This window comes from Ranitomeya imitator, chromosome 5 (assembly GCF_032444005.1).
Source record: "Ranitomeya imitator isolate aRanImi1 chromosome 5, aRanImi1.pri, whole genome shotgun sequence".
Classification (NCBI taxonomy): Eukaryota; Metazoa; Chordata; class Amphibia; order Anura; family Dendrobatidae; genus Ranitomeya; species Ranitomeya imitator.
Genome location: NC_091286.1, coordinates 125,340,828 through 125,363,958, shown reverse-complemented (window position 1 = coordinate 125,363,958; position 23,131 = coordinate 125,340,828). Strand labels below are relative to the sequence as shown.

Here is a 23,131-nt window from a genome sequence, read left to right as displayed (position 1 = left end):
ACTGTGTGAAGAGGTAGAGGTGATGCATGCACATGGCTCTCTACAATAGATCGTGGGTTTTTTCCTTACTGCCTCATGTTTCACAATTCCCATAATCTACAGTGATGATAGCCACAGACACGGAAGACCACCGGTCTAATTCACACACTGCTTTCTGAAGCCAAGCGGGTAACGAGACCCCATTCTCCTGGTGTATGAGGCCTCCAGAGATGTCTATCATTAGTTCCTGTCAGTCCTGCTCCACAGCTGCTGCCACTCCTCTTTTGTGTGTGGCTGCTCACGTATAGTTAACCTGTCAGATTGGGGGCTTCACAGAATGGCATCGTGGGCCTCATGTGGCCCCCGGGTCACAAGTTGTACAGCCCTGAACTATACAATATGTTCTGTTGCATTGGATTTTCTCAGCTGATTTGTTTTTCTATCTCGGAGATGTGTCTTCAGAGGAATCTATCAGCTGCTCCACCTCTAATCATAAAAAATAACATGCACGTTCAATCTAGCTAAGCATGCATCTTAATGTGAGGATTGGGGGCGATAAATTCCAGCCAAACAACTTTCAGTCGTCAGATAACGCATACCTATGGGCAACTTACCATTATGCTATGCAAATGACAGGAGTTAAAATCGTAATGTGCTTTATAGTCAGCATGATGTAATTCACTATCTAGTCCCATGTGAGAGCGGATCACTTACTGTGCCTCTGGGGAATCGTAGTCCATCAACGGAAAGGCATCGTAAATGTTAGATAAAATGCACAGTGCGCTATTGCCTGCATAGAGGATTCTTGTAGGAACTTGTCTCCTCATTGTAATGGCTCAGAAACAATATCAGACTGAGGATTACTGTATCCCAGGGTGGCTGAGATTCGCATAAAAAGTCTGTAGTGACGGCCATCAACGAGAAACATGCGTTACTTTCATTCAGGGAAGCAATTTCTGAGAAGGAAGTGAGTCCATCTTAAATTCATAAGATCAAATTCTTTAGTTCATGATTAAAATAGATATGGCAACAACACTACAGTATACCTAGGCGTGATTGGGGATAAGGGGTGCAAGGAGGTGAAACCGGATGTGTTTCGAACGACTGCTGCGTTCTTAAACTCGGCCTGTGACTTCACTTTTCTTTGGTACATACTGATATTTTCATTGGAAATATTTCTGGTCTTAGAATATAAGTGATCAAATACGCACTAAGATTTACGTTTTGCTTTTATCTTACATTGGACGAGGCAAGGAATCTTTTTACCTTGAAGCTTGTCCAGTATTTTTAACTCCCAAGGAATGGAATCCATATGTGGACCAGGGAAACTGTGGCATTACATGGGTATGACTTATAACGCATAGCCGTGATAGGTTAGGCTACTTCTGTCACTGACTCACCAGGACTGAAATATAAGGGTCATGGGGCAGGACTTTTCCTGGACTTGCCTGACATTTTTTTCTGTTGAGGATTGTTATAACTCGCTTCTACATTGCCCTATATGGCTTCTTGGGCACCAATCTAATATCTACAGGGGTTTCCAGTTCTCGGGACCCCTGTCGATCAGGTGTTTAGATGGATTGTGGTGCAACATCCCCTTTATGGTTGTCAGTGCTGTATACAGCCCATTACCAAGCTTGATATTGCAGCTCAGTCCCATTCACTTCAAGAAGCTCTCCCACGAATATTTGTATTGTGGATGTGGATGTCAGCACTCACAGAAGAATCATGTTTCCTGCAAACAGCTGATTGTCAGGGTGTCATGAAGGCACCTATTGAATATTGACTTTCCTAAATACACGGAAAACCTCTTTACACAGTAAATGCACATAAGATAAGTTGAAGGTTTACTGTCCCTAGAAAGCGCTTTATCTGAATTTTGCTGATACTAAAACTCCTGACTGCCCCAGCAGATTACCTAAAGCAGACCTACACTCTCAACAGAAAAATTATTCTAGCGTCGGACTAGGCAATATAATAATTTTTCAGCTGCTTACCCACAGCTAGGACCATTGAGGTCTGCACTAAACTAGGAGACGTCCTGCTCTTGCTGCCAGGCTGCCATCTTTAGTGCGGGAGCGAGCTTCAGTTCTCGCTCACTCCTGCACTGAAGATGCTAAGAGCGGGAAGAAAGATGCTGCTGAGTGCAGGTAACAGCAAAAACTTTACTATAGTGATTTTTCTGTTGAACTTTAAAAGAAAGCTATCATGAGAAAATGATCTATTGTGTAAATCAGGTTTTTGTTAAATGTATTTTTTTTTGGCAATTTTTTTTTCATACCACAATCTGTTTAAAAAAAAAGTAAAGTTGAAAATCTTGCAATTTTCACACTGAATACTTAGGCTATTTTGGACTCTACCTTTCTGTTGGTTTAGAAAATTCACATGTATATTAGCCACAACTCCAATCCTATATGTTGTACTGAAGCATCTAATAAGCGTGTGCAAATATTATTGTGGAAGGAGGGGAGGGGTGCAGTAAGCTGTGATATCCCCTATTGTGATTTGAGGATCCTGTCTTATCAGTTGTGTATAGTGGTTTTACCTGTCAATGTTATCCTGCCTCTGATATTATGGAGCCAAAAGGACAGAAGGTAGATTTAAAAAGCTAAGTGGACAGAATGGAAATTGCAAGAACACTAATTTTCTTTTTAATGAAGATTTATGCCTTTTTTAAACAATAGGTAATTTCTGATGACAGCTTCCCTTTAAGACTTGATAGTAATAGGTAATTTCTGATGACAGCTTCCCTTTAAGACTTGACATTGAAAAATGCAGCTCAATTCCGTAGCATGTTAGTTATGGTGAGTTTATATTGACCTCCTTTCAGGCACTAAACAACCACTGACCTGTCAGTATTTACCGATTGACAGTTGTTGAAAATCCGGTTTAAATGAGCAGACCGCGCTGTATGATCTGTAGGAGATGGTTCACTGCTCATTTTGCATATTATTTTTTGATAGCACAAGTCCTGTTTACACAGGAAGATATGCTGCCGAGAACAATGATCATTCAGGCAAATAAAAAGATCATTTCACCCGACTCACCTGACGAATGAGTGTTTTGCTCATTCGTTGGGTGTTTGGCAGCCTGTTTAGACTGCATAGTTACCGCGAAATGAGCATTACTAGGAACACTCATCCACAATAATCGTACCGTGTAACTGTGCCTCTACCGATTTTATGTCATCCATCTGTCAATAGATAAATATTAGACTGTCAGAAAGGACCTATGTTTGTTGTGAATGTAGTGGATGGAAATGTCATGAAACTGAACATAGGATTGTATTATTGCGGTACAGATGTTGTGTCCCAGTGTCCTATACGGTAATTATGTCCAAGAATGATATTAAAAATCATTATTTTACTTCAGTATGAACTACTTGCCGAGCAGTGACTTACACTTACTAATTTCAGTTCCCAGTTTTGTTATCTCACATACACACATCAGATTATTTTTCCTGCCCCTTAGTCGAAATTTCCTACTACAGCAATTTCAGCAGAGCCATGAGGATGCTGGCTGCCCGCATATGCCTGTTGGACGGCAGACTGCATTGTATGCTGAGCATTTTAAGGGCTTTGGGTGTGGGTAAAATGTCCCTGAGGGTTTTACAATGCGTTCTGTGGATTGGAATAAATCCAGGATAATACCTTCACACATAGATGAAGTAAAAATTGTTTCCTGCAAAGAGACAGTATGGTAACACCCTTCTGATTTATGCTTTAAGGGGAAATGAGGTTATTGACGGCCTGTACAATATTTGCATCTGGTGTGATTATTATTTACGTAATTAGAGCTACATTACAGGGAACTTGTCTTGGAGGCATGTTGCTGCAATCTTTATTATTAGAGAGACCTTCAGTAGTAAATAACATAAATGTTACTGCCAAACCGAGTAATGCACCCTGGAGCCTCAGTACATATTGGGAACCGATTCATGCTGCCCACACACCACGGGTACCATGAATTAGAACCTAGCTGCAGGATTGCAGCTGGCTATGTTTTATCTCTGAAACACTCTGACCTTTCAGAGAAAACATAGCTTGAAGATCTAGTACAAACATGGGAGAGACCTGTCAATCAACTAAAGCAATACGTAAAGAAGCTGACTGGGGGTGGGCGCCATAGTCTCTAGCCATGGTGCCCAGCTCACTCCTCAAACAATATTGTCTCTGAAACACCAGAGTATTTCCAAGAAAAATATACCGTACATAGCTGCAATCATACAAACACGTTCTGATCCATGCTGCCTGTGGTTTGGGCAGCATACATTGACAGGTTCCCTTTAAAGGACTGTAGGCTACAATAAATATTGGTAAGGTAAGCAGGGGATATTATATTGCTCATAATCCTGTAGGATGTTTCCTTAAAGGGTTTGTCTGGCCTTAGTCATTCTATTTCACTGTGCGCTGTGAGGATTCTCCGGTGCCAGCCCTGGGAGCGGGCGGTCATGTGAACACAAGTATGCGATTCGCATAGTTCTGGCCACATTCCGACTAGACATGTCCGGCCTCCACTCAGTACCCTTGCATTGAGCAAGTCTGCGCACGTGGAGTCGGCATGTAACTGCATATACGCAAATCACATACTTGCCGCCGCTCTCTGCTCTGGCACCAGAGTATCCTCACAATACGCAGTGTGCATGCTGTGAGGATTCACAAGTCTGCAGTGTGAGGTAAGTCACACACTGACCAGCACCTCTGACCATGCAATGGTTGCTGACGGAGGACATGTGACCAGAGCTATCCGTCAATTTCCTGCAATTCGAAAACTCCTCACAGGGGAAGGCTGCTTTTCTTTTGGAGGAGACTGATGGGCCGGCCTGGTCACGGGCTCCTCCACCGTCAGCCATTGTAAGGACACAAGTGCTGGTCAGTTTGTCAGGAACCTGCGCTAACAACAGACTGTGGCCGACCCTTAAATGGTCACTGTCATCAGGTAACGCCCCAAACTATCCTACACAGATTGTCCACATCAGATTCTGTTCACCTCAGGTCGAAATGTTCACATATATTAAATATACTAAAGTGAAAATATGTTATCTGCTGACATTTCTTTACTTTTCTCACCGTAGCCAAAGGAACGTGGATCTACAAGAGTTCACGCTCTAAATAATGTCAACCGAGTGCTTCAAATTTTGCATCAAAACAATGTAAGTTTCTCATTACTATTCTATACACTTATGGGGAATTGCATCGTAATGTGCTCCAGATCTGGTAAAACGATGAAAGGAGGGAACCTGTCATGTAAAAGAACACTAATCTGGGGGGTTAACCTGCAGGTTAGTAGCATTCTGATAGCTATGCGCTGAGAGCCCCACTGCCGGGAGGAAATGAGCTTTGTTCCCCCCCGGCAGCCTCGCTGTTTTAGTCACAGGGGTGGCATCGGCTCAGGTTCAATCACTGCTCTGTGCATAGACAGTGGCATCTGTAACTGCATCCGGGAACTGACTGACAGTCGGCTGTAATGACCTAAACAACAAGGCCGCCTGATTTAATTAAGTTCATTCCCTCCCGACAGCGCCCTGCAGTGGCTGCACGGTGCCAAAACGCTATTAACCTGCTGATTAACCCCATATCTGCAGGTTAATAGCTTTTTTTGTACATGACAGGTTCCCTTTAAATTGATCATTATTGGCTGCACATTGTTTTGTGTAAACAGGAGGTATGCACAAAGAATGATCACATAAAAAAGAATGTCACCAGCTATTTGCTCTATTGTGCTGCTTGCTGCAATGTTGATAAAATCACAGTTTTATCTGTTGCAGATCTTCCAGTTCTCTGAATGCTGAGCTCTGTATAACCCCACCCACATCACTAACTGACAGCTCTCTGTATGCACTGTGCATAGGCAGAAAGCTTCCAATCAGTGGTGGTGTTGGACCAGACACAGACAGAAGAGAGCCCCTTTGTAGTAAAATAGCTCATCATAGTACACAATTCCACCTGCTTTGGAGATGGAGATGGGCCCTTTATCTCTTATGCTACTTTCTAGCTGCACAGGTTGCACCAATGGTATGTCCTATCTTGAGGTGGTGTTATACAGATATTTTGGACAGCTTGTGGATATCGGGGACTATATTGAAGCAGATTTACAAGTCCTATAGTGATAATCTCCTGCTGATTAAATAGTGATTTTATCAAAACTACACTAAGCAGCCTAATAAGTAACTCATCGCTGGAATCAGGGTCTCTTTCTCTACATCATGCTGCTCTCAGATTAGGTTGCAAAATCCTGGTGACAAATTCAATTTGACGTTTGTTTTGTGCACATAGAATTCTGATGGGCCTTTGTAAAAGGTAAACTAAATCTCCGAGCACTTACAAATACTCGGAAGTCATCCGAGCGTGCTCGGGAAACCCCCCAGCAACGAGTACACTCGCTCATCACTAGTAACAATCTCAACTAAAAACATTTCCATTAGTCACTATTAACCTGAAAAAAGCTAGAAAAAAGCACTACTTTTTATAAAATGCTCAAGATACTTTTTTTTATTGCACTTTGAGTATCAAATACGTACAGAAATATATGAGAAATCGTTCAGGCATGGCATGTCAACAATGACACAATCTTTAGTGATAGAGGGGACGGGATTAGTGATGAGCGAGTGTACTCGTTGCTCGGGTTTTCCCGTGCACGCTCGGGTGACCTCCGAGTATTTGTAACTGCTCGGAGATTTCGTTTTCATTGCCTCAGCTGAATGATTTACAGCTATTAGCCAGGCTGAGTACATGTGGGGGTTGCCTGGTTGCTAGTGAATCCCCACATTTAATCAAGATGTCTATCAGCTGTAAATAATGCAGCTGCGGCAAAGAAAACTACCGTAAATCTCCAAGCAGTTACAAATACTCGGAGATCACTCGAGCATGCTCGGGAAATCCCGAGCAACGAGTATACTCGCTCATCACTAGACGGGATATCAATGTGTATCTTGTAGGTCCCGAATGTTTAGTATCTCCAATGAATATTCTGACAGATAATAAAGAATTAGAATAAGCCGTTCACAGACTCATTAAACAATGTACACAGTCTGGTGAATCCAATAAAGACGCAATGTACAATTTGTGCATCGTAACGAGCACAGCTAGACTCAGTATAAACTCATTAAGCAATGGACAGAGTAGCGAATCCAATAAAAGCACAATTATAATATGTGCATATTAACCCCTTCCCGACCTTTGACGCATACGCTGCGTCATGAAAGTCGGTGCCATTCCGACCCATGACGCAGCATATGCGTCATGGAAAGATCGCGTCCCTGCAGATCGGATGAAAGGGTTAACTCCCATTTCACCCGATCTGCAGGGACAGGGGGAGTGGTAGTTTAGCCCAGGGGGGGTGGCTTCACCCCCTCGTGGCTACGATCGCTCTGATTGGCTGTTGAAAGTGAAACTGCCAATCAGAGCGATTTGTAATATTTCACCTAAAAAAATGGTGAAATATTACAATCCAGCCATGGCCGATGCTGCAATATCATCGGCCATGGCTGGACACACTAATGTGCACCCACCCCACCCCTCCGATCGCCCCCCCAGCCCCCCGATCTGTGGTCCGCTCCCCTCGGTCCTGTGCTCCGCTCCCCCGTCCTCCTGCCCGCTCCCCCCGTGCTCCAATCACACCCCCCCGTGCTCCAATCAAACCCCCCGCACTCCGATCCCACCCCCCGCACAGCGATCCCCCCCCCGCACAGCGATCCCCCCCCGTGCTCCGATCCACCCGCCCGCACAGCGATCCCCCACTGCAGCAGTGTTCCATCAGGCTTACAGTACCATGTAAACATATGGAAAGCCAAATCCGCTGTGCCCATGGTGCGGAAAATACAGCGCGGGAACGCTGCGTTGTATTTTCCGCAGCATGTCAATTCTTTGTGCGGATTCTGCAGCGTTTTACACCTGTTCCTCAATAGGAATCCGCAGGTGAAATCCGGACAAAAAACACTGGAAATCCACGGTAAATCCGCAGGTAAAACGCAGTGCCTTTTACCCGTGGATTTTTCAAAAATGGTGCTGAAAAATCTCATACGAATCCGCAACGTGGGCACATAGCCTTAGGGCTAGGGTTGGGTTGGAATTAGGGTTGTGGTTAGGGGTGTGTTGGGGTTACGGGTGTGTTGGGGTTAGGGTTGTGATTAGGGTTATGGCTACAGTTGGGATTAGAGTTAGGGGTGTGTTGGGGTTAGTGTTGGAGTTAGAATTGAGGGGTTTCCACTGTTTAGGCACATCATGGGGTCTCCAAACGCAACATGGCGCCACCATTGATTCCAGCCAATCTTGTATTCAAAAAGTCAAATGGTGCTCCCTCACTTCCGAGCCCCGACGTGTGCCCAAACAGTGGTTTACCCCCACATATGGGGTACCAGCATACTCAGGACAAACTTCGCAACAATTACTGGGGTCCAATTTCTCCTGTTACCCTTGAGAAAATAAAAAATTGCTTGCTAAAACATCATTTTTGAGGAAAGAAAAATGATTTTTTATTTTCACGGCTCTGCGTTGTAAACGTCTGTGAAGCACTTGGGGGTTCAAAGTGCTCACCACATATCTAGATAAGTTCCTTGGGGGGTCTAGTTTCCAAAATGGGGTCACTTGTGGGGGGTTTCTACTGTTTAGGCACATCAGGGACTCTGCAAACGCAACATGACGTCTGCAGACCATTCCATCAAAGTCTGCATTTCAAAAGTCACTACTTCCCTTCTGAGCCCCGACGTGTGCCCAAACAGTGGTTTACCCCCACACATGGGGTATCAGCGTACTCAGGAGAAACTGGACAACAACTTTTGCGGTCCAATTTCTCCTGTAACCCTTGGGAAAATAAAAAATTCTGGGCTAAAAAATTATTTTTGAGGAAAGAAAACGTATTTATTATTTTCACGGCTCTGTGTTATAAACTTCTGTAAAGCACTTGGGGGTTGAAAGTGTTCACCACATATCTAGATAAGTTCCTTTGGGGGTCTAGTTTCCAAAATGGGGTCACTTGTGGTGGGTTTCTACTGTTTAGGCACACCAGGGGCTCTGCAAACGCAACGTGACGCCCGCAGAGCATTCCATCAAAGTCTGCATTTCAAAACGTCACTACTTCACTTCCGAGCCCCAGCATGTGCCTAAACAGTGGTTTACCCCCACATATTGGGTATCAGCGTATTCAGGAGAAACTGGACAACAACTTTTGGGGTCAAATTTCTCCTGTTACCCTTGGGAAAATAAAAAATTGCGGGCTAAAAAATCATTTTTGAGAAAAGAATTTTTTTATTTTATTTTCATGGCTCTGCGTTATAAACTTCTGTGAAGCACTTGAGGGTTCAAAGTGCTCACCACACATCTAGATTAGTTCCTTTGGGGGTCTAGTTTCCAAAATGGGGTCATTTGTGGGGGATCTCTAATGTTTAGGCACACAGGGGCTCTCCAAACGCGACATGGTGTCCGCTAATGATTGGAGCTAATTTTCCATTTAAAAAGCCAAATGGCGTGCCTTCCCTTCTGAGCCCTGCCGTGCGCCCAAACAGTGGTTTACCCCAACATATGGGGTATCTGCGTACTCAGGACAAACTGGACAACAACATTTGGGGTCCAATTTCTCCTATTACCATTGGCAAAATAGGAAATTCCAGGCTAAAAAATCATTTTTGAGGAAAGAAAAATTATTTTTTATTTTCATGGCCCTGCATTATAAACTTCTGTGAAGCACCTGGGGGTTTAAAGTGCTCAGTATGCATCTAGATAAGTTCCTTGGGGGGTCTAGTTTCCAAAATGGGGTCACTTGTGGGGGAGCTCCATTGCATAGGCACACAGGGGCTCTCCAAATGCGACATGGTGTCCGCTAACAAATGGAGCTAATTTTCCATTCAAAAAGTCAAAAGGCGCGCCTTCCCTTCTGAGCCCTGCCGTGTGCCCAAACAGTGGTTTACCCCCACATATGAGGTATCGGCGTACTCGGGAGAAATTGCCCAACAAATTTTAGGATCCATTTTATCCTATTGCCCATGTGAAAATGAAAAAATTGAGGCGAAAATAAATTTTTTGTGAAAAAAAAGTACTTTTTCATTTTTACGGATCAATTTATGAAACACCCGAGGGTTTAAAGTGCTCACTAGGCATCTAGATAAGTTCCTTGGGGGGTCCAGTTTCCAAAATGGGGTCACTTGTTGGGGAGCTCCAATGTTTAAGCACACAGGGTCTCTCCAAACGCGACATGGTGTCCGCTAACGATGGAGATAATTTTTCATTCAAAAAGTCAAATGGCGCTCCTTCCCTTCCGAGCCTTACCATGTGCCCAAACAGTGGTTTACCCCCACACGTGAGGTATCGGTGTGCTCAGGAGAAATTGCCCAACAAATTTTAGGATCCATTTTATCCTGTTGTCCATGTGAAAATGAAAAAATTGAGGCTAAAAGAATTTTTTTTGAGAAAAAATAGTACTTTTTCATTTTTACGGATCAATTTGTGAAGCAGCTGGGGGTTTAAAGGGCTCACTATGCATCTAGATAAGTTCCTTGGGGCGTCTAGTTTCCAAAATGGGGTCACTTGTGGGGGAGCTCCAATTTTTAGGCACACGGGGGCTCTCCAAACTTGACATGGTGTCCGCTAAAGAGTGCAGCCAATTTTTCATTCAAAAAGTCAAATGGCGCTCCTTCCCTTCCAAGCCCTGCCGTGTGCCCAAACAGTGGTTTACCCCCACATATGAGGTATCAGCGTACTCAGGACAAATTGGACAACAACTTTCGTGGTTCAGTTTCTCCTTTTACCATTGGGAAAATACAAAAATTGTTGCTGAAAAATCATTTTTGTGACTAAAAAGTTAAATGTTCATTTTTTCCTTCCATGTTGCTTCTGCTGCTGTGAAGCACCTGAAGGGTTAATAAACTTCTTGAATGTGGTTTTGAGTACCTTGAGGGGTGCAGTTTTTAGAATGGTGTCACTTTTGGGTATTTTCAGCCATATAGACCCCTCAAACTGACTTCAAATGTGAGGTGGTCCCTAAAAAAAATGGTTTTGTAAATTTCGTTGTAAAAATGAGAAATCGCTGGTCAAATTTTAACCCTTATAACTTCCTAGCAAAAAAAAAATGTTGTTTCCAAAATTGTGCTGATGTAAAGTAGACGTGTGGGAAATGTTATTTATTAACTATTTTGTGTCACATACCTCTCTGGTTTAACAGAATAAAAATTCAAAATGTGAAAATTGCGAAATTTTCAAAATTTTCGCCAAATTTCCGTTTTTATCACAAATAAACACAGAATTTATTGACCTAAATTTACCACTAACATGAAGCCCAATATGTCACGAAAAAACAATCTCAGAACCGCTAGGATCCATTGAAGCGTTCCTGAGTTATTACCTCATAAAGGGACACTGGTCAGAATTGCAAAAAACGGCAAGGTCTTTAAGGTCAAAATAGGCTGGGTCATGAAGGGGTTAATGAGCACGAGATAAATAGATAAACAATATCACCATTGCAATACCCAAATAATTATACAGCAAATTAGGATGTGTTGGTCAAGAATGTTCATATATTAATGATGAGAAACCATCCCAATTATATAATGACAATTTAAATAAAGTAGAGCAATAATGGATAAACGCATCCAATTCAGCACTCCCGAGCACAGATCAATAATGTTCAAATGACTGAATCAGACAGAAAACCATGACCTGATTCTAAGAATAGACATGGCATTAGTAAAATAGCTCTCATCCCACGACATCACAGTAGGAAGGGAACTAAACACTGTCCTCAGCGTGCGTTTCGCCGTCTTAGGCTTCTTCAGGAGAAATTGAGCAATTGATTGTAGTGGTATTTTAAAGTGTGTGGGCATGTACCACAGCAAGATATCAATCCTGGTACACTCCTGCTGTATATCTAGTTTAAGGAGAAGTGTTCAGTCCTCGTGTCTGTTGTGATGACCTAAAAATAATCCTGACGAACCATTTGAAGAACTCTGTGCAACAAATAATAAAAATGATAAAAGTGACCTATGACCTGGAATCACCTCTACTATAGCAGTGTGACACCACACCTGTATGTAGTTACTATCTAGTACTTTGTTCTAACCTTACATAAAATGGCTTATGTTCTTCTCCAGGTGGAGCTGGTGAATATTGGAGGGACAGATATTGTTGATGGAAACCACAAGCTCACCCTCGGTTTAATATGGAGCATCATTCTCCATTGGCAGGTAAAATGCTGGGTCTTGCTTGGAATATTTTACTTATTTTGTGTTGTTGGCATAATGTAAACTTATTCTGCCCCAAACTACAGAGATAATAAATCTAAAGCAGTTTATATCAAAATCAATTATCCTGTCATTATGTTGTTTTGGTCTGTGGGAAGAACTAGATTATCTGGAGGAAACCTACTCAGAGATAGACAGGGCTGTGGAGACAGAGCCCATTTTGGTGCAGTCGGAGTCGGAGTTGGAGTCGGAGGTTTGGCTTACCGACTCCACAGCCTGACAGAACATACACATTCCATAAGGGTCTTCTTTGCCATAAATATTAATGGATTTGCTGCTTATTATTTGCTGTACTTTCTGTATGGTTTTCATCAAGCATTATAAAGTCAGACAGATGTTATTTTGCTTAACCCCTTCACGACACTGCCAATTTCCGTTTTTGCGCTTTCATTTTTCCTCCCCTTCTTCCCAGAGCCATAACTTTCTATTTTGTTGTCCACATAGACATATGAAGTCTTGTTTTTCTTTCTGGACGAGTTAAACTTTTTAGTGACACCATTTATTTCACCACATAGGGTATTGGAAAACCTGGAAAAAAATCCAAATTAGGAGAAATTGTGAAAAATAAAATTCTGAAAGTTTTTTGGGAATTGTTATTGTGTACATTTTTGTGGTAAATATATCCTTGCAATATGATGTTACTTATCAATACGATTACAGCGATAGCGGATGTGTCCAATTTTATTTATTAATTTAGCGGTGAAAAAAATCAGACGTTTGCAAAAAAAAAAAAAAATTGGGGGGTTTGTATAACGTTTTCAATTTTTGATTGATGGAGGTGTGACGGCTTATTTTTTTGCAGGGCAAGATGACTTTCTTATTGATACCATTTTGGGATAGACGTGACATTTTGTGGTATTGCTTCAACCAAATCCCCCCCCCCCCCTGTAATTTTGCCATTCTTGAATTTCACATTTTGATAGATCAGACTTTTCTGAATGTGGCGATACCGCATATGTCTTCTCTTTAATTTTCTTTATTTTTAATGGAGAAAACGGGGGTGATTTGAACTTCATTTTTCTTATTTTTTTTGTTTTTACTTTTCACTGTTCTTAATAGTCCCCTGAAAGGGACTTAAAGCGGTGATCGGCGTCTACTATATATAGTGAAGTCACAATCTCCTTTGATGCCCGTCCACAGGCTGGGTTTCATAGGCGCTCAATAATGGGCACGACGATGGGCGCGTGGAATGACTCGCCCCCATGCTGCTGCGTAAATAATGTCTCTGTCAGAGATTGACAGCAGCATTTAACAGGTTAACAATCGCTGGCAGAGCTCTGCTGCCTGTAACACACAGCCATCATCTGCCATCACCTCCCACTCCACACCCACTTCCTACTTGTGCTGTACATATGCGTCGCATGTCGTGAAGGGCTAAAGAGAACCAGTCTGCAGAATTTCACCTCCAGACTATTAATGTGTGCTTATAGCTCTTTCAAACACAAGTCCAGCAATACCTTTACACGGCCAGTCTGTTTCTCCCTTACTGAGAAAACAGCATTTGAATGGATATGCAAAAGCCTCTGTCACTCCAGCTCTATCCCTCCTACTGGAATCAGGATCTCTGCCCTTACATCATGCTGCTCTCAGATGATGTAGCAGAAACCTAGTGATAAGTTCCCATTATAGGAAGAATAGATGAGATTAAAGTAGATATAAATACAGGGTGGAGCGCGGTAATTTGCTGATTTGGGAATGAAATAAAAAAATTATGATCATTAGAAAAATTTATTTTATATTTTAATTATACTGAACAGTAATGGAATTTTTAAATTACCGTATATACTCGAGTATAAGCCGAGATTTTCAGCCCAAAATTTTGGGCTGAAAGTGCCCCTCTCGGCTTATACTCGAGTCAAGGTGGGTGGCAGGGTCGGCGGGTGAGGGGGAGAGGGCGCTGGGGTATACTTACCTAGTCCTGGCGATCCTGGCGCTCCCCCTGCCATCCCACGGTCTTCTGTGCTGCAGCTTCTTCCCCTCTTCAGCAGTCACGTGGGACCGCTCATTACAGAAATGAATAAGCGGCTCCACCTCCCATAGGGGCGGAGCCGCCTATTCATTTCTCTAATCAGCGGTGCCAGTGACCGCTGATAGAGAAAGAAGCTGCAGCAGCGAAGACCAGGCAGAGGGACAGCGCGAGGATCGCCAGGACTAGGTAAGTATAGCATATTCACCTGTCCTCGTTCCAGCCGCCGAGCGTCGCTCCATCTTCCCGGCCGGCGCCTCCATCTTCCCGGCGTCTGCGCTCTGACTGTGCAGGTCAGAGGGCGCGATGACGCATATAGTGTGCGCGGCGCCCTCTGCCTGATCAGTCAGAGCAGAGACGCCGGGAAGATGGAGGCGCCGGAACGAGACGCCGGGAGCTGCAATCAAGGGAGGTGAGTATGTGTTTTTTTTTTTTTTATTGCAGCAGCGGCGGCGGCGGCAGAGATTTATGTGGAGCATCTATGGGGCAATAATGAACGGTGCAGAGCACCGTATATGGCACAGCTATGGGGCACAGTGAACGGTGCAGGGCACCGTATATGGCACATCTATGGGGCACAATGAACGGTGCAGAGCACCGTATATGGCACATCTATGGGGCACAGTGAACGGTGCAGGGCACCGTATATGGCACAGCTATGGGGCACAGTGAACGGTGCAGCGCACCGTATATGGCACATCTATGGGGCACAGTGAACGGTGCGGAGCACCGTATATGGCACATCTATGGGGCACAATGAACGGTGCAGAGCACCGTATATGGCACATCTATGGGGCACAGTGAACGGTGCAGGGCACCGTATATGGCACAGCTATGGGGCACAGTGAACGGTGCAGGGCACCGTATATGGCACATCTATGGGGCACAGTGAACGGTGCAGGGCACCGTATATGGCACATCTATGGGGCACAATGAACGGTGCAGAGCACCGTATATGGCACATCTATGGGGCACAGTGAACGGTGCAGGGCACCGTATATGGCACAGCTATGGGGCACAGTGAACGGTGCAGCGCACCGTATATGGCACATCTATGGGGCACAGTGAACGGTGCGGAGCACCGTATATGGCACATCTATGGGGCACAATGAACGGTGCAGAGCACCGTATATGGCACATCTATGGGGCACAGTGAACGGTGCAGGGCACCGTATATGGCACAGCTATGGGGCACAGTGAACGGTGCAGGGCACCGTATATGGCACATCTATGGGGCACAGTGAACGGTGCAGGGCACCGTATATGGCACATCTATGGGGCACAATGAACGGTGCAGAGCACCGTATATGGCACATCTATGGGGCACAGTGAACGGTGCAGGGCACCGTATATGGCACATCTATGGGGCACAGTGAACGGTGCGGAGCACCGTATATGGCACATCTATGGGGCACAGTGAACGGTGCAGAGCACCGTATATGGCACATCTATGGGGCACAGTGAACGGTGCGGAGCACCGTATATGGCACATCTATGGGGCACAGTGAACGGTGCAGAGCACCGTATATGGCACATCTATGGGGCACAGTGAACGGTGCAGAGCACCGTATATGGCACATCTATGGGGCACAGTGAACGGTGCAGAGCACCGTATATGGCACATCTATGGGGCACAGTGAACGGTGCGGAGCACCGTATATGGCACATCTATGGGGCACAGTGAACGGTGCAGAGCACCGTATATGGCACATCTATGGGGCACAGTGAACGGTGCAGAGCACCGTATATGGGCACAGCTATGGGGCACAATGAACGGTGCAGAGCACCGTATGTGGGCACAGCTATGGGGCACAATGAACGGTGCAGAGCACCGTATATGGGCACAGCTATGGGGCACAATGAACGGTGCAGAGCACCGCATATGGGAACAGCTATGGGGCACAGTGAACGGTGCAGAGCACCGTATATGGCACAGCTATGGGGCACAGTGAACGGTGCAGAGCACCGTATATGGGCACAGCTGTGGGGCACAGTGAACGGTGCAGAGCACCGTATATGGCACAGCTATGGGGAAATATGAACGGTGCAGAGCACCGTATATGGCACATCTATGGGGCACAGTGAACGGTGCGGAGCACCGTATATGGCACATCTATGGGGCACAGTGAACGGTGCAGAGCACCGTATATGGCACATCTATGGGGCACAGTGAACGGTGCAAAGCACCGTATATGGCACATCTATGGGGCACAGTGAACGGTGCAGAGCACCGTATATGGCACAGCTATGGGGCACAATGAACGGTGCAGAGCACCGTATATGGCACAGCTATGGGGAAATATGAACGGTGCAGAGCACTGTATGGCACAGCTATGGGGAAATAATGATCTATTTTTATTTTTGAAATTCACCGGTAAATGCTGCATTTCCACCCTAGGCTTATACTCGAGTCAATATGTTTTCCCAGTTTTTTGTGGCAAAATTAGGGGGGTCGGCTTATACTCGGGTCGGCTTATACTCGAGTATATACGGTACATGGTTTTAAATAGTGTATCTGGCAAATGTCGACCTTCGCTATCCACACACTGCTGCATACGTTTTCTGAAGTTTTCATGAACTCTAACAAGCATGTCCACTGGTATTCTGCCAATTTCAGCTTCAATATTGTTCCTTAGGTCTTCCAAGGTGTTGGGACGGTTGATATACACCTTAGACTTCAGGTAACCCCAAAGGAAAAAATCGCATGGGGCTAAATCTGGTGAGCGTGCTGGCCAGTTCACATCTCCCCTCAAAGAGATAAGCCGTCCAGGAAACATTTGCCTCAAACAATTCATGGTAACCCTCGCTGTGTGTGCAGTGGCACCATCCTGTTGGAACCATGTATCCTCTAGTTCCATTGCCTCAAGAGCCGGCTGAAAATAATCCTGTATCATAGACAAGTACCGTTCGGAGTTCACAGTTATGGCACGACCATTATCCTGAAAAAAGTAAGGACCAATGATGCCTACTCGTGATATGGCGCACCACACAGTGAAAATGAGGTGAAAATGTGCCTCATCAGAAAAAAACACAATTGCGTCACGGGGTATCGTTGCTAACATGTCTTCACAAGAGGTCCGCCGTGTCAAATAGTCCCATGCTGACAAATGTTGGACCACGCACATTTTATACGGGTGAAAATTCAGTTCATCATGAAGAATCCGGTGGAGAGAACGTCTTGAAATGCCAAGAGCAAATGATTGCTTCCGAGCAGAGCGTGTCGGAGATTGCAGTACTGCTGCTCTAACTCTCTCGATGTTTTGTGGTGTTGTAATCCTTCTCTCAGGTCCCCTTCGTACACATGACACATTCCCTGCTGTTCTGAATGCATTCACCCAATTTACAATTGATTGCCGTCCAGGAACACGTCCGCGTGGAGGAACAGCGAATTGTAAACGAAAAGCACGCTGCACTGCAATGATCGAGTGGGCATTTGAAAAATACGCTTCAACACAAAATGACCTCTCCTCACGTGTCCACTGCATGATGGCAACTGAAAGGCAGAGGAATACAAATCTCCCATCAGCCACTGTAAGCCACACCCACTCTCCCCTCTCTTCGACCGACAGTGCCGCCACAGCATGCAGTGCAAAAAAGCAAATTACCGCGCTCCACCCTGTATATTTCAGTAACTAAGCCATCCTTTCTCTGTCGTGGCCGATGCATGCGCAAATGAGTCTTCCATATTCGCTTTCATCGCTGGTCAGGCCATCATCTGTTTCAAACCAAACAGGACATCAGTGGAATTCTGGTAATAAAAGTATATGAGTAATTTTATATATATTTCTATTTCAAACAGATTACACAATTTTTGTTCCTGGCTTCCAAGTGTAATATTTCAACTGCTTATGTTTAAAGACTATGGAAAAACGACTTCATTCAGCACAAACTTTGATTTTATGACCACAGGGCTGAAAAATGTCGTATATATTGTGTCAAAAAAGGAAATTACACTATAACAAATTTTTATTTATTTTTTGTTTCTGGGTCCAAAGTGTGTTTTCCTAACCCGTTATGCCTAAAACAAATAGAAAATAGTTGTTGTTCCACAAAAAACTTTGCTTCTGTGATCAGGACAATGACATTTTGAAATGTGTCTGTTTTCGAGAAAATTCTCCATTCATATTCAATACTGAGTAGTCTTCATTGTCCTGATCACAGAAGCAAAGTTTTTTTGTGGAACAACCACTATTTTCTATTTGTTTTAGGCATAACGGGTTAGGAAAACGCACTTTGGACCCAGAAACAAAAAAATAAATAAAAATTTGTTACATAGTGTTATTATTATTATTTATTATTATAGCGCCATTTACTCCATGGCACTTTACATGTGAGGAGGGGTATACATAATAAAAACGAGTACAGTAATCTTAAAGAATACAAGTCACGACTGGTACAGGACGAGAGAGAGGACCCTGCCCGCGAGGGCTCACAATTTACAATATTGAAATATATATATTTCATCCAGCTAGGCAACCCGTTTAGAGGCCACCAAGCTGAATGGCATGTTAGGGCAAATCGCCACTATCTGGGGATAAGTATGGCTATTTATTTACTGCGTTGCATCAGGAAAAATGTAGCGTTCCCCATCGATGAAGGCGGATTGCTTAGGGTTTCTGCAGCCGGATACAGATGCATTTCGATAAGCATGGAGTAATGAAATAGTAATTTGCTGAACATAGCGAACGCTGCTTTTTGTCCAAGTGTTAGTGTTAGGTCAGTTTTTCATGTAAGAGCTCTATCCTAGTCTGAGTGATCTGCACCAAAAAACGGAGACATAATCTGAGTCACAGATCAAACTCACAAATAAGTCTGTACTACTGGGAAAAAATCGGGCTGCACTCAGAGAAGCAATCCATTTGGTGTCCGAGCTACAGTATATGTCTGTTTGATAAGAGAAGTTTCTTGTATTTAAAAAATACTGATGGAACGCTGATGGTAAAAACTGATACACTGACTAAAACACTGCTTGAAATCTGATGTGATCTACAGGTGCTTCTCACAAAATTCGAATATCATCAAAAAGTTAATTTAATTCAGTTCTTCAAAACAAAAAGTGAATCTCTTATAATGTACAGTGGGGCAAAAAAGTATTTAGTCAGTCAGCAATAGTGCAAGTTCCACCACTTAAAAAGATGAGAGGCGTCTGTAATTTACATCATAGGTAGACCTCAACTATGGGAGACAAACTGAGAAAAAAAAAACCAGAAAATCACATTGTCTGTTTTTTTTATCATTTTTTTTGCATATTATGGTGGAAAATAAGTATTTGGTCAGAAACAAACAATCAAGATTTCTGGCTCTCACAGACCTGTAACTTCTTCTTTAAGAGTCTCCTCTTTCCTCCACTCATTACCTGTAGTAATGGCACCTGTTTAAACTTGTTATCAGTATAAAAAGACACCTGTGCACACCCTCAAACAGTCTGACTCCAAACTCCACTATGGTGAAGACCAAAGAGCTGTCAAAGGACACCAGAAACAAAATTGTAGCCCTGCACCAGGCTGGGAAGACTGAATCTGCAATAGCCAACCAGCTTGGAGTGAAGAAATCAACAGTGGGAGCAATAATTAGAAAATGGAAGACATACAAGACCACTGATAATCTCCCTCGATCTGGGGCTCCACGCAAAATCCCACCCCGTGGGGTCAGAATGATCACAAGAACGGTGAGCAAAAATCGCAGAACCACGCGGGGGGACCTAGTGAATGAACTGCAGAGAGCTGGGACCAATGTAACAAGGCCTACCATAAGTAACACACTACGCCACCATGGACTCAGATCCTGCAGTGCCAGACGTGTCCCACTGCTTAAGCCAGTACTTGTCCGGGCCCGTCTGAAGTTTGCTAGAGAGCATTTGGATGATCCAGAGGAGTTTTGGGAGAATGTCCTATGGTCTGATGAAACCAAACTGGAACTGTTTGGTAGAAACACAACTTGTCGTGTTTGGAGGAAAAAGAATACTGAGTTGCATCCATCAAATACCATACCTACTGTAAAGCATGGTGGTGGAAACATCATGCTTTGGGGCAGTTTCTCTGCAAAGGGGCCAGGACGACTGATCCGGGTACATGAAAGAATGAATGGGGCCATGTATCGTGAGATTTTGAGTGCAAACCTCCTTCCATCAGCAAGGGCATTGAAGATGAAACGTGGCTGGGTCTTTCAACATGACAATGATCCAAAGCACACCACCAGGGCAACGAAGGAGTGGCTTCGTAAGAAGCATTTCAAGATCCTGGAGTGGCCTAGCCAGTCTCCAGATCTCAACCCTATAGAAAACCTTTGGAGGGAGTTGAAAGTCCGTGTTGCCAAGCGAAAAGCCAAAAACATCACTGCTCTAGAGGAGATCTGCATGGAGGAATGGGCCAACATACCAACAACAGTGTGTGGCAACCTTGTGAAGACTTACAGAAAACGTTTGACCTCTGTCATTGCCAACAAAGGACATATTACAAAGTATTGAGATGAAATTTTGTTTCTGACCAAATACTTATTTTCCACCATAATATGCAAATAAAATGTTAAAAAAACAGACAATGTGATTTTCTGGATTTTTTTTTCTCAGTTTGTCTCCCATAGTTGAGGTCTACCTATGATGTAAATTACAGACGCCTCTCATTTTTTTAAGTGGTGGAACTTGCACTATTGCTGACTGACTAAATACTTTTTTGCCCCACTGTATAGAGTCATTACTAACAGCGTGATCTATTTCAAGTGTTTATTTCTGTTAATGTTGATGATTATGGCTTACATCGAATAAAAACCCAAAAGTCATTGTCTCAGTAATTAGAAAACTTTATAACACAGCAATCAAGCACAGCGATACTGTTGTTTGTAAACCAGGTATTGGTACTTTTGGCACTGGAGAGAGGTTTCAAGTCCTGCTGGGGAATGAAATTTCCATCTCCAAAAAGCTTGTCTGCAAAGGGAATCATGAACTGCTCTAAAATTTCCTGGTAGACAGCTGCGCTGACTTTGGTCTTGATAAAACACAGTGGACCTACACCAGCAGATGACATGGCTCCCTAAACCACCACTGATTGTGGAAACTTCATACTAGACCTCAAGCAGCTTGGATTGTGGCCTCTCCACTCTTCCTCCAGACTCTGGGACCTTTATTTCCAAATGAAATGAAAAATTTACTTTCATCTGAAAACAACACCTTGGATCACTGAGCAACAGTCCAGATCTTTTTCTCCTTGGCCCAGGTAAGACGCTTCTGACGTTGTCTATTAGTCATGAGCGGCTTGACACAAGGACTGCGACACTTGTAGCCCATGTACTGGATACATCTGTGTGTGGTGGCTCTTGAAGCAATGACTCCAGCAGCAGTCCACTCCTTGTGAATCTCTTCCAAATTTTTGAATGACCTTTTCTTAACAATCCTTTTAAGGCTGCGGTTATCCCGGTTGCTTGTGCATCTTTTACTACCACACTTTTTCCTTCCACTCAACTTTCCATTAATATGCTTGGATACAGCATTCTGTGAACAGCTAGATTCTTTAGCAATGACCTTTTGTGGCTTACCCTCCTTGTGGAGTGTGTCAATGACTGCTTTCTGGACATCTGTCAAGTCAGCAGTCTTCCCCATGACTGTGGAGCCTACTGAAACAGACTAAGGGACCTTTTTAAATGCTTAGGAAGCCTTTGCAGGTCTTTTTTGTTAAGTATTCTAATTTACTGAGATAATGACTTTTTGGTTTTCATTGGCGGTAAGCCATAATCATCAACATTAACATAAATAAATACTTGAAATAGATCACTCTGTTTGTAATGACTCTGCAGTATATAATATATGAGTTTCACTTTTTGTATTGAAGAACTGAAATAAATTAACCTTTTGATGATATTCTAATTTGTGAAAAGCACCTGTATTTTTCATGTATTATTGTACATAGAGATTTGTGTTTTTATGTTAGAAAGTAATATACATAATGTTAGGATCCTGCCTTCTAAGCAGCTACTTACATGTACATGATAACAGTTTGATGTCACAGTGGTAGCAGGTTTGTCCTTATGGATAAGCATAATTGTAGGTAACATGTCATCACAAAATCACTTTCTGTGAAATCAAGTTTTTATGTTAATTTTTTTATCTTTGCCAATGTTTTGGTTAGAATTTTTGCATGATCTGTATTAAAGATAAAAATTTAAATCTTGGAAAGACGAGAACTAATGGAATGAAACTGAAAGGGAGAAGATTAGATTATATATTAGAAAAAAACTTTTTCACAGTGAGGGTGATCAATGAGTGGAACAGGCTGCCATGAGAGGTAGTGAGTTCTCTTTCAATTGAAGTCTTCAAACAAAAACTGGACAGACGTGTGTCTGAGATGGTTTAGTGAATCCTGCATTGGGCAGGGGATGGGACTCGATGACCCTTGAGGTCCCTTCCAACTCTAACATTCTGTGATTCTATGAAATGTATCACAGGGACTCATGAAACTTGAAAAATTTGACACATCTTTAGACCATTTATTAGTTGACCTATGTTGGTTCACTAGTGTGTACTAGGGTTGAGCGACTTTTACTTTTTTAGGGTCGAGTCGGGTTTCGCGAAATCCGACTATCTCAAAAGTCGAGTTGAGTGAAATCGGCCGATTATGGCGAAAAGTCGGGGATCGACCGAAACACGAAACCCAATGCAAAGTCAATGGGAATTTTCTCTCTCTCTCTCTTTCTCTCTCTCTCTCTCTCCCTCTCCCCCTCTCTCTCCCTCTCTCCCCTCTGTCCCTGAACAGAAAAGCTGGTGTTACACATTGCAAATCGCTGCAGCATACAAGCGACAAGATGGCGATAGGCGTCCACGCCCCTAAGACCTATGTCATCACTCTGCCCACGCTCCTTCATTGGCTGAAAAAATGACGCCAAGCGCGTCACATGAAACGCGACTTTGGCGCGAAAGTCGCGTACCGCATGGTCGACCCCACACAGGGATCGGGTCGGGTTTCATG

General features: G+C 43.6%; 1 protein-coding gene across 2 annotated transcripts in view; it reads left to right on the top strand.

Moving 5' to 3' along the window:
• The window catches only part of UTRN (utrophin), a 930,516-nt gene that overhangs the window by 159,207 nt on the left and 748,178 nt on the right, over positions 1-23,131 (top strand). For both annotated transcript variants that reach the window (XM_069769124.1, XM_069769123.1), the window contains exons 5-6: positions 5,054-5,131; positions 12,059-12,151. In XM_069769124.1, coding sequence (XP_069625225.1) covers positions 5,054-5,131; positions 12,059-12,151 — 171 coding nt within the window. The remainder of the gene's footprint in view (positions 1-5,053; positions 5,132-12,058; positions 12,152-23,131) is intronic.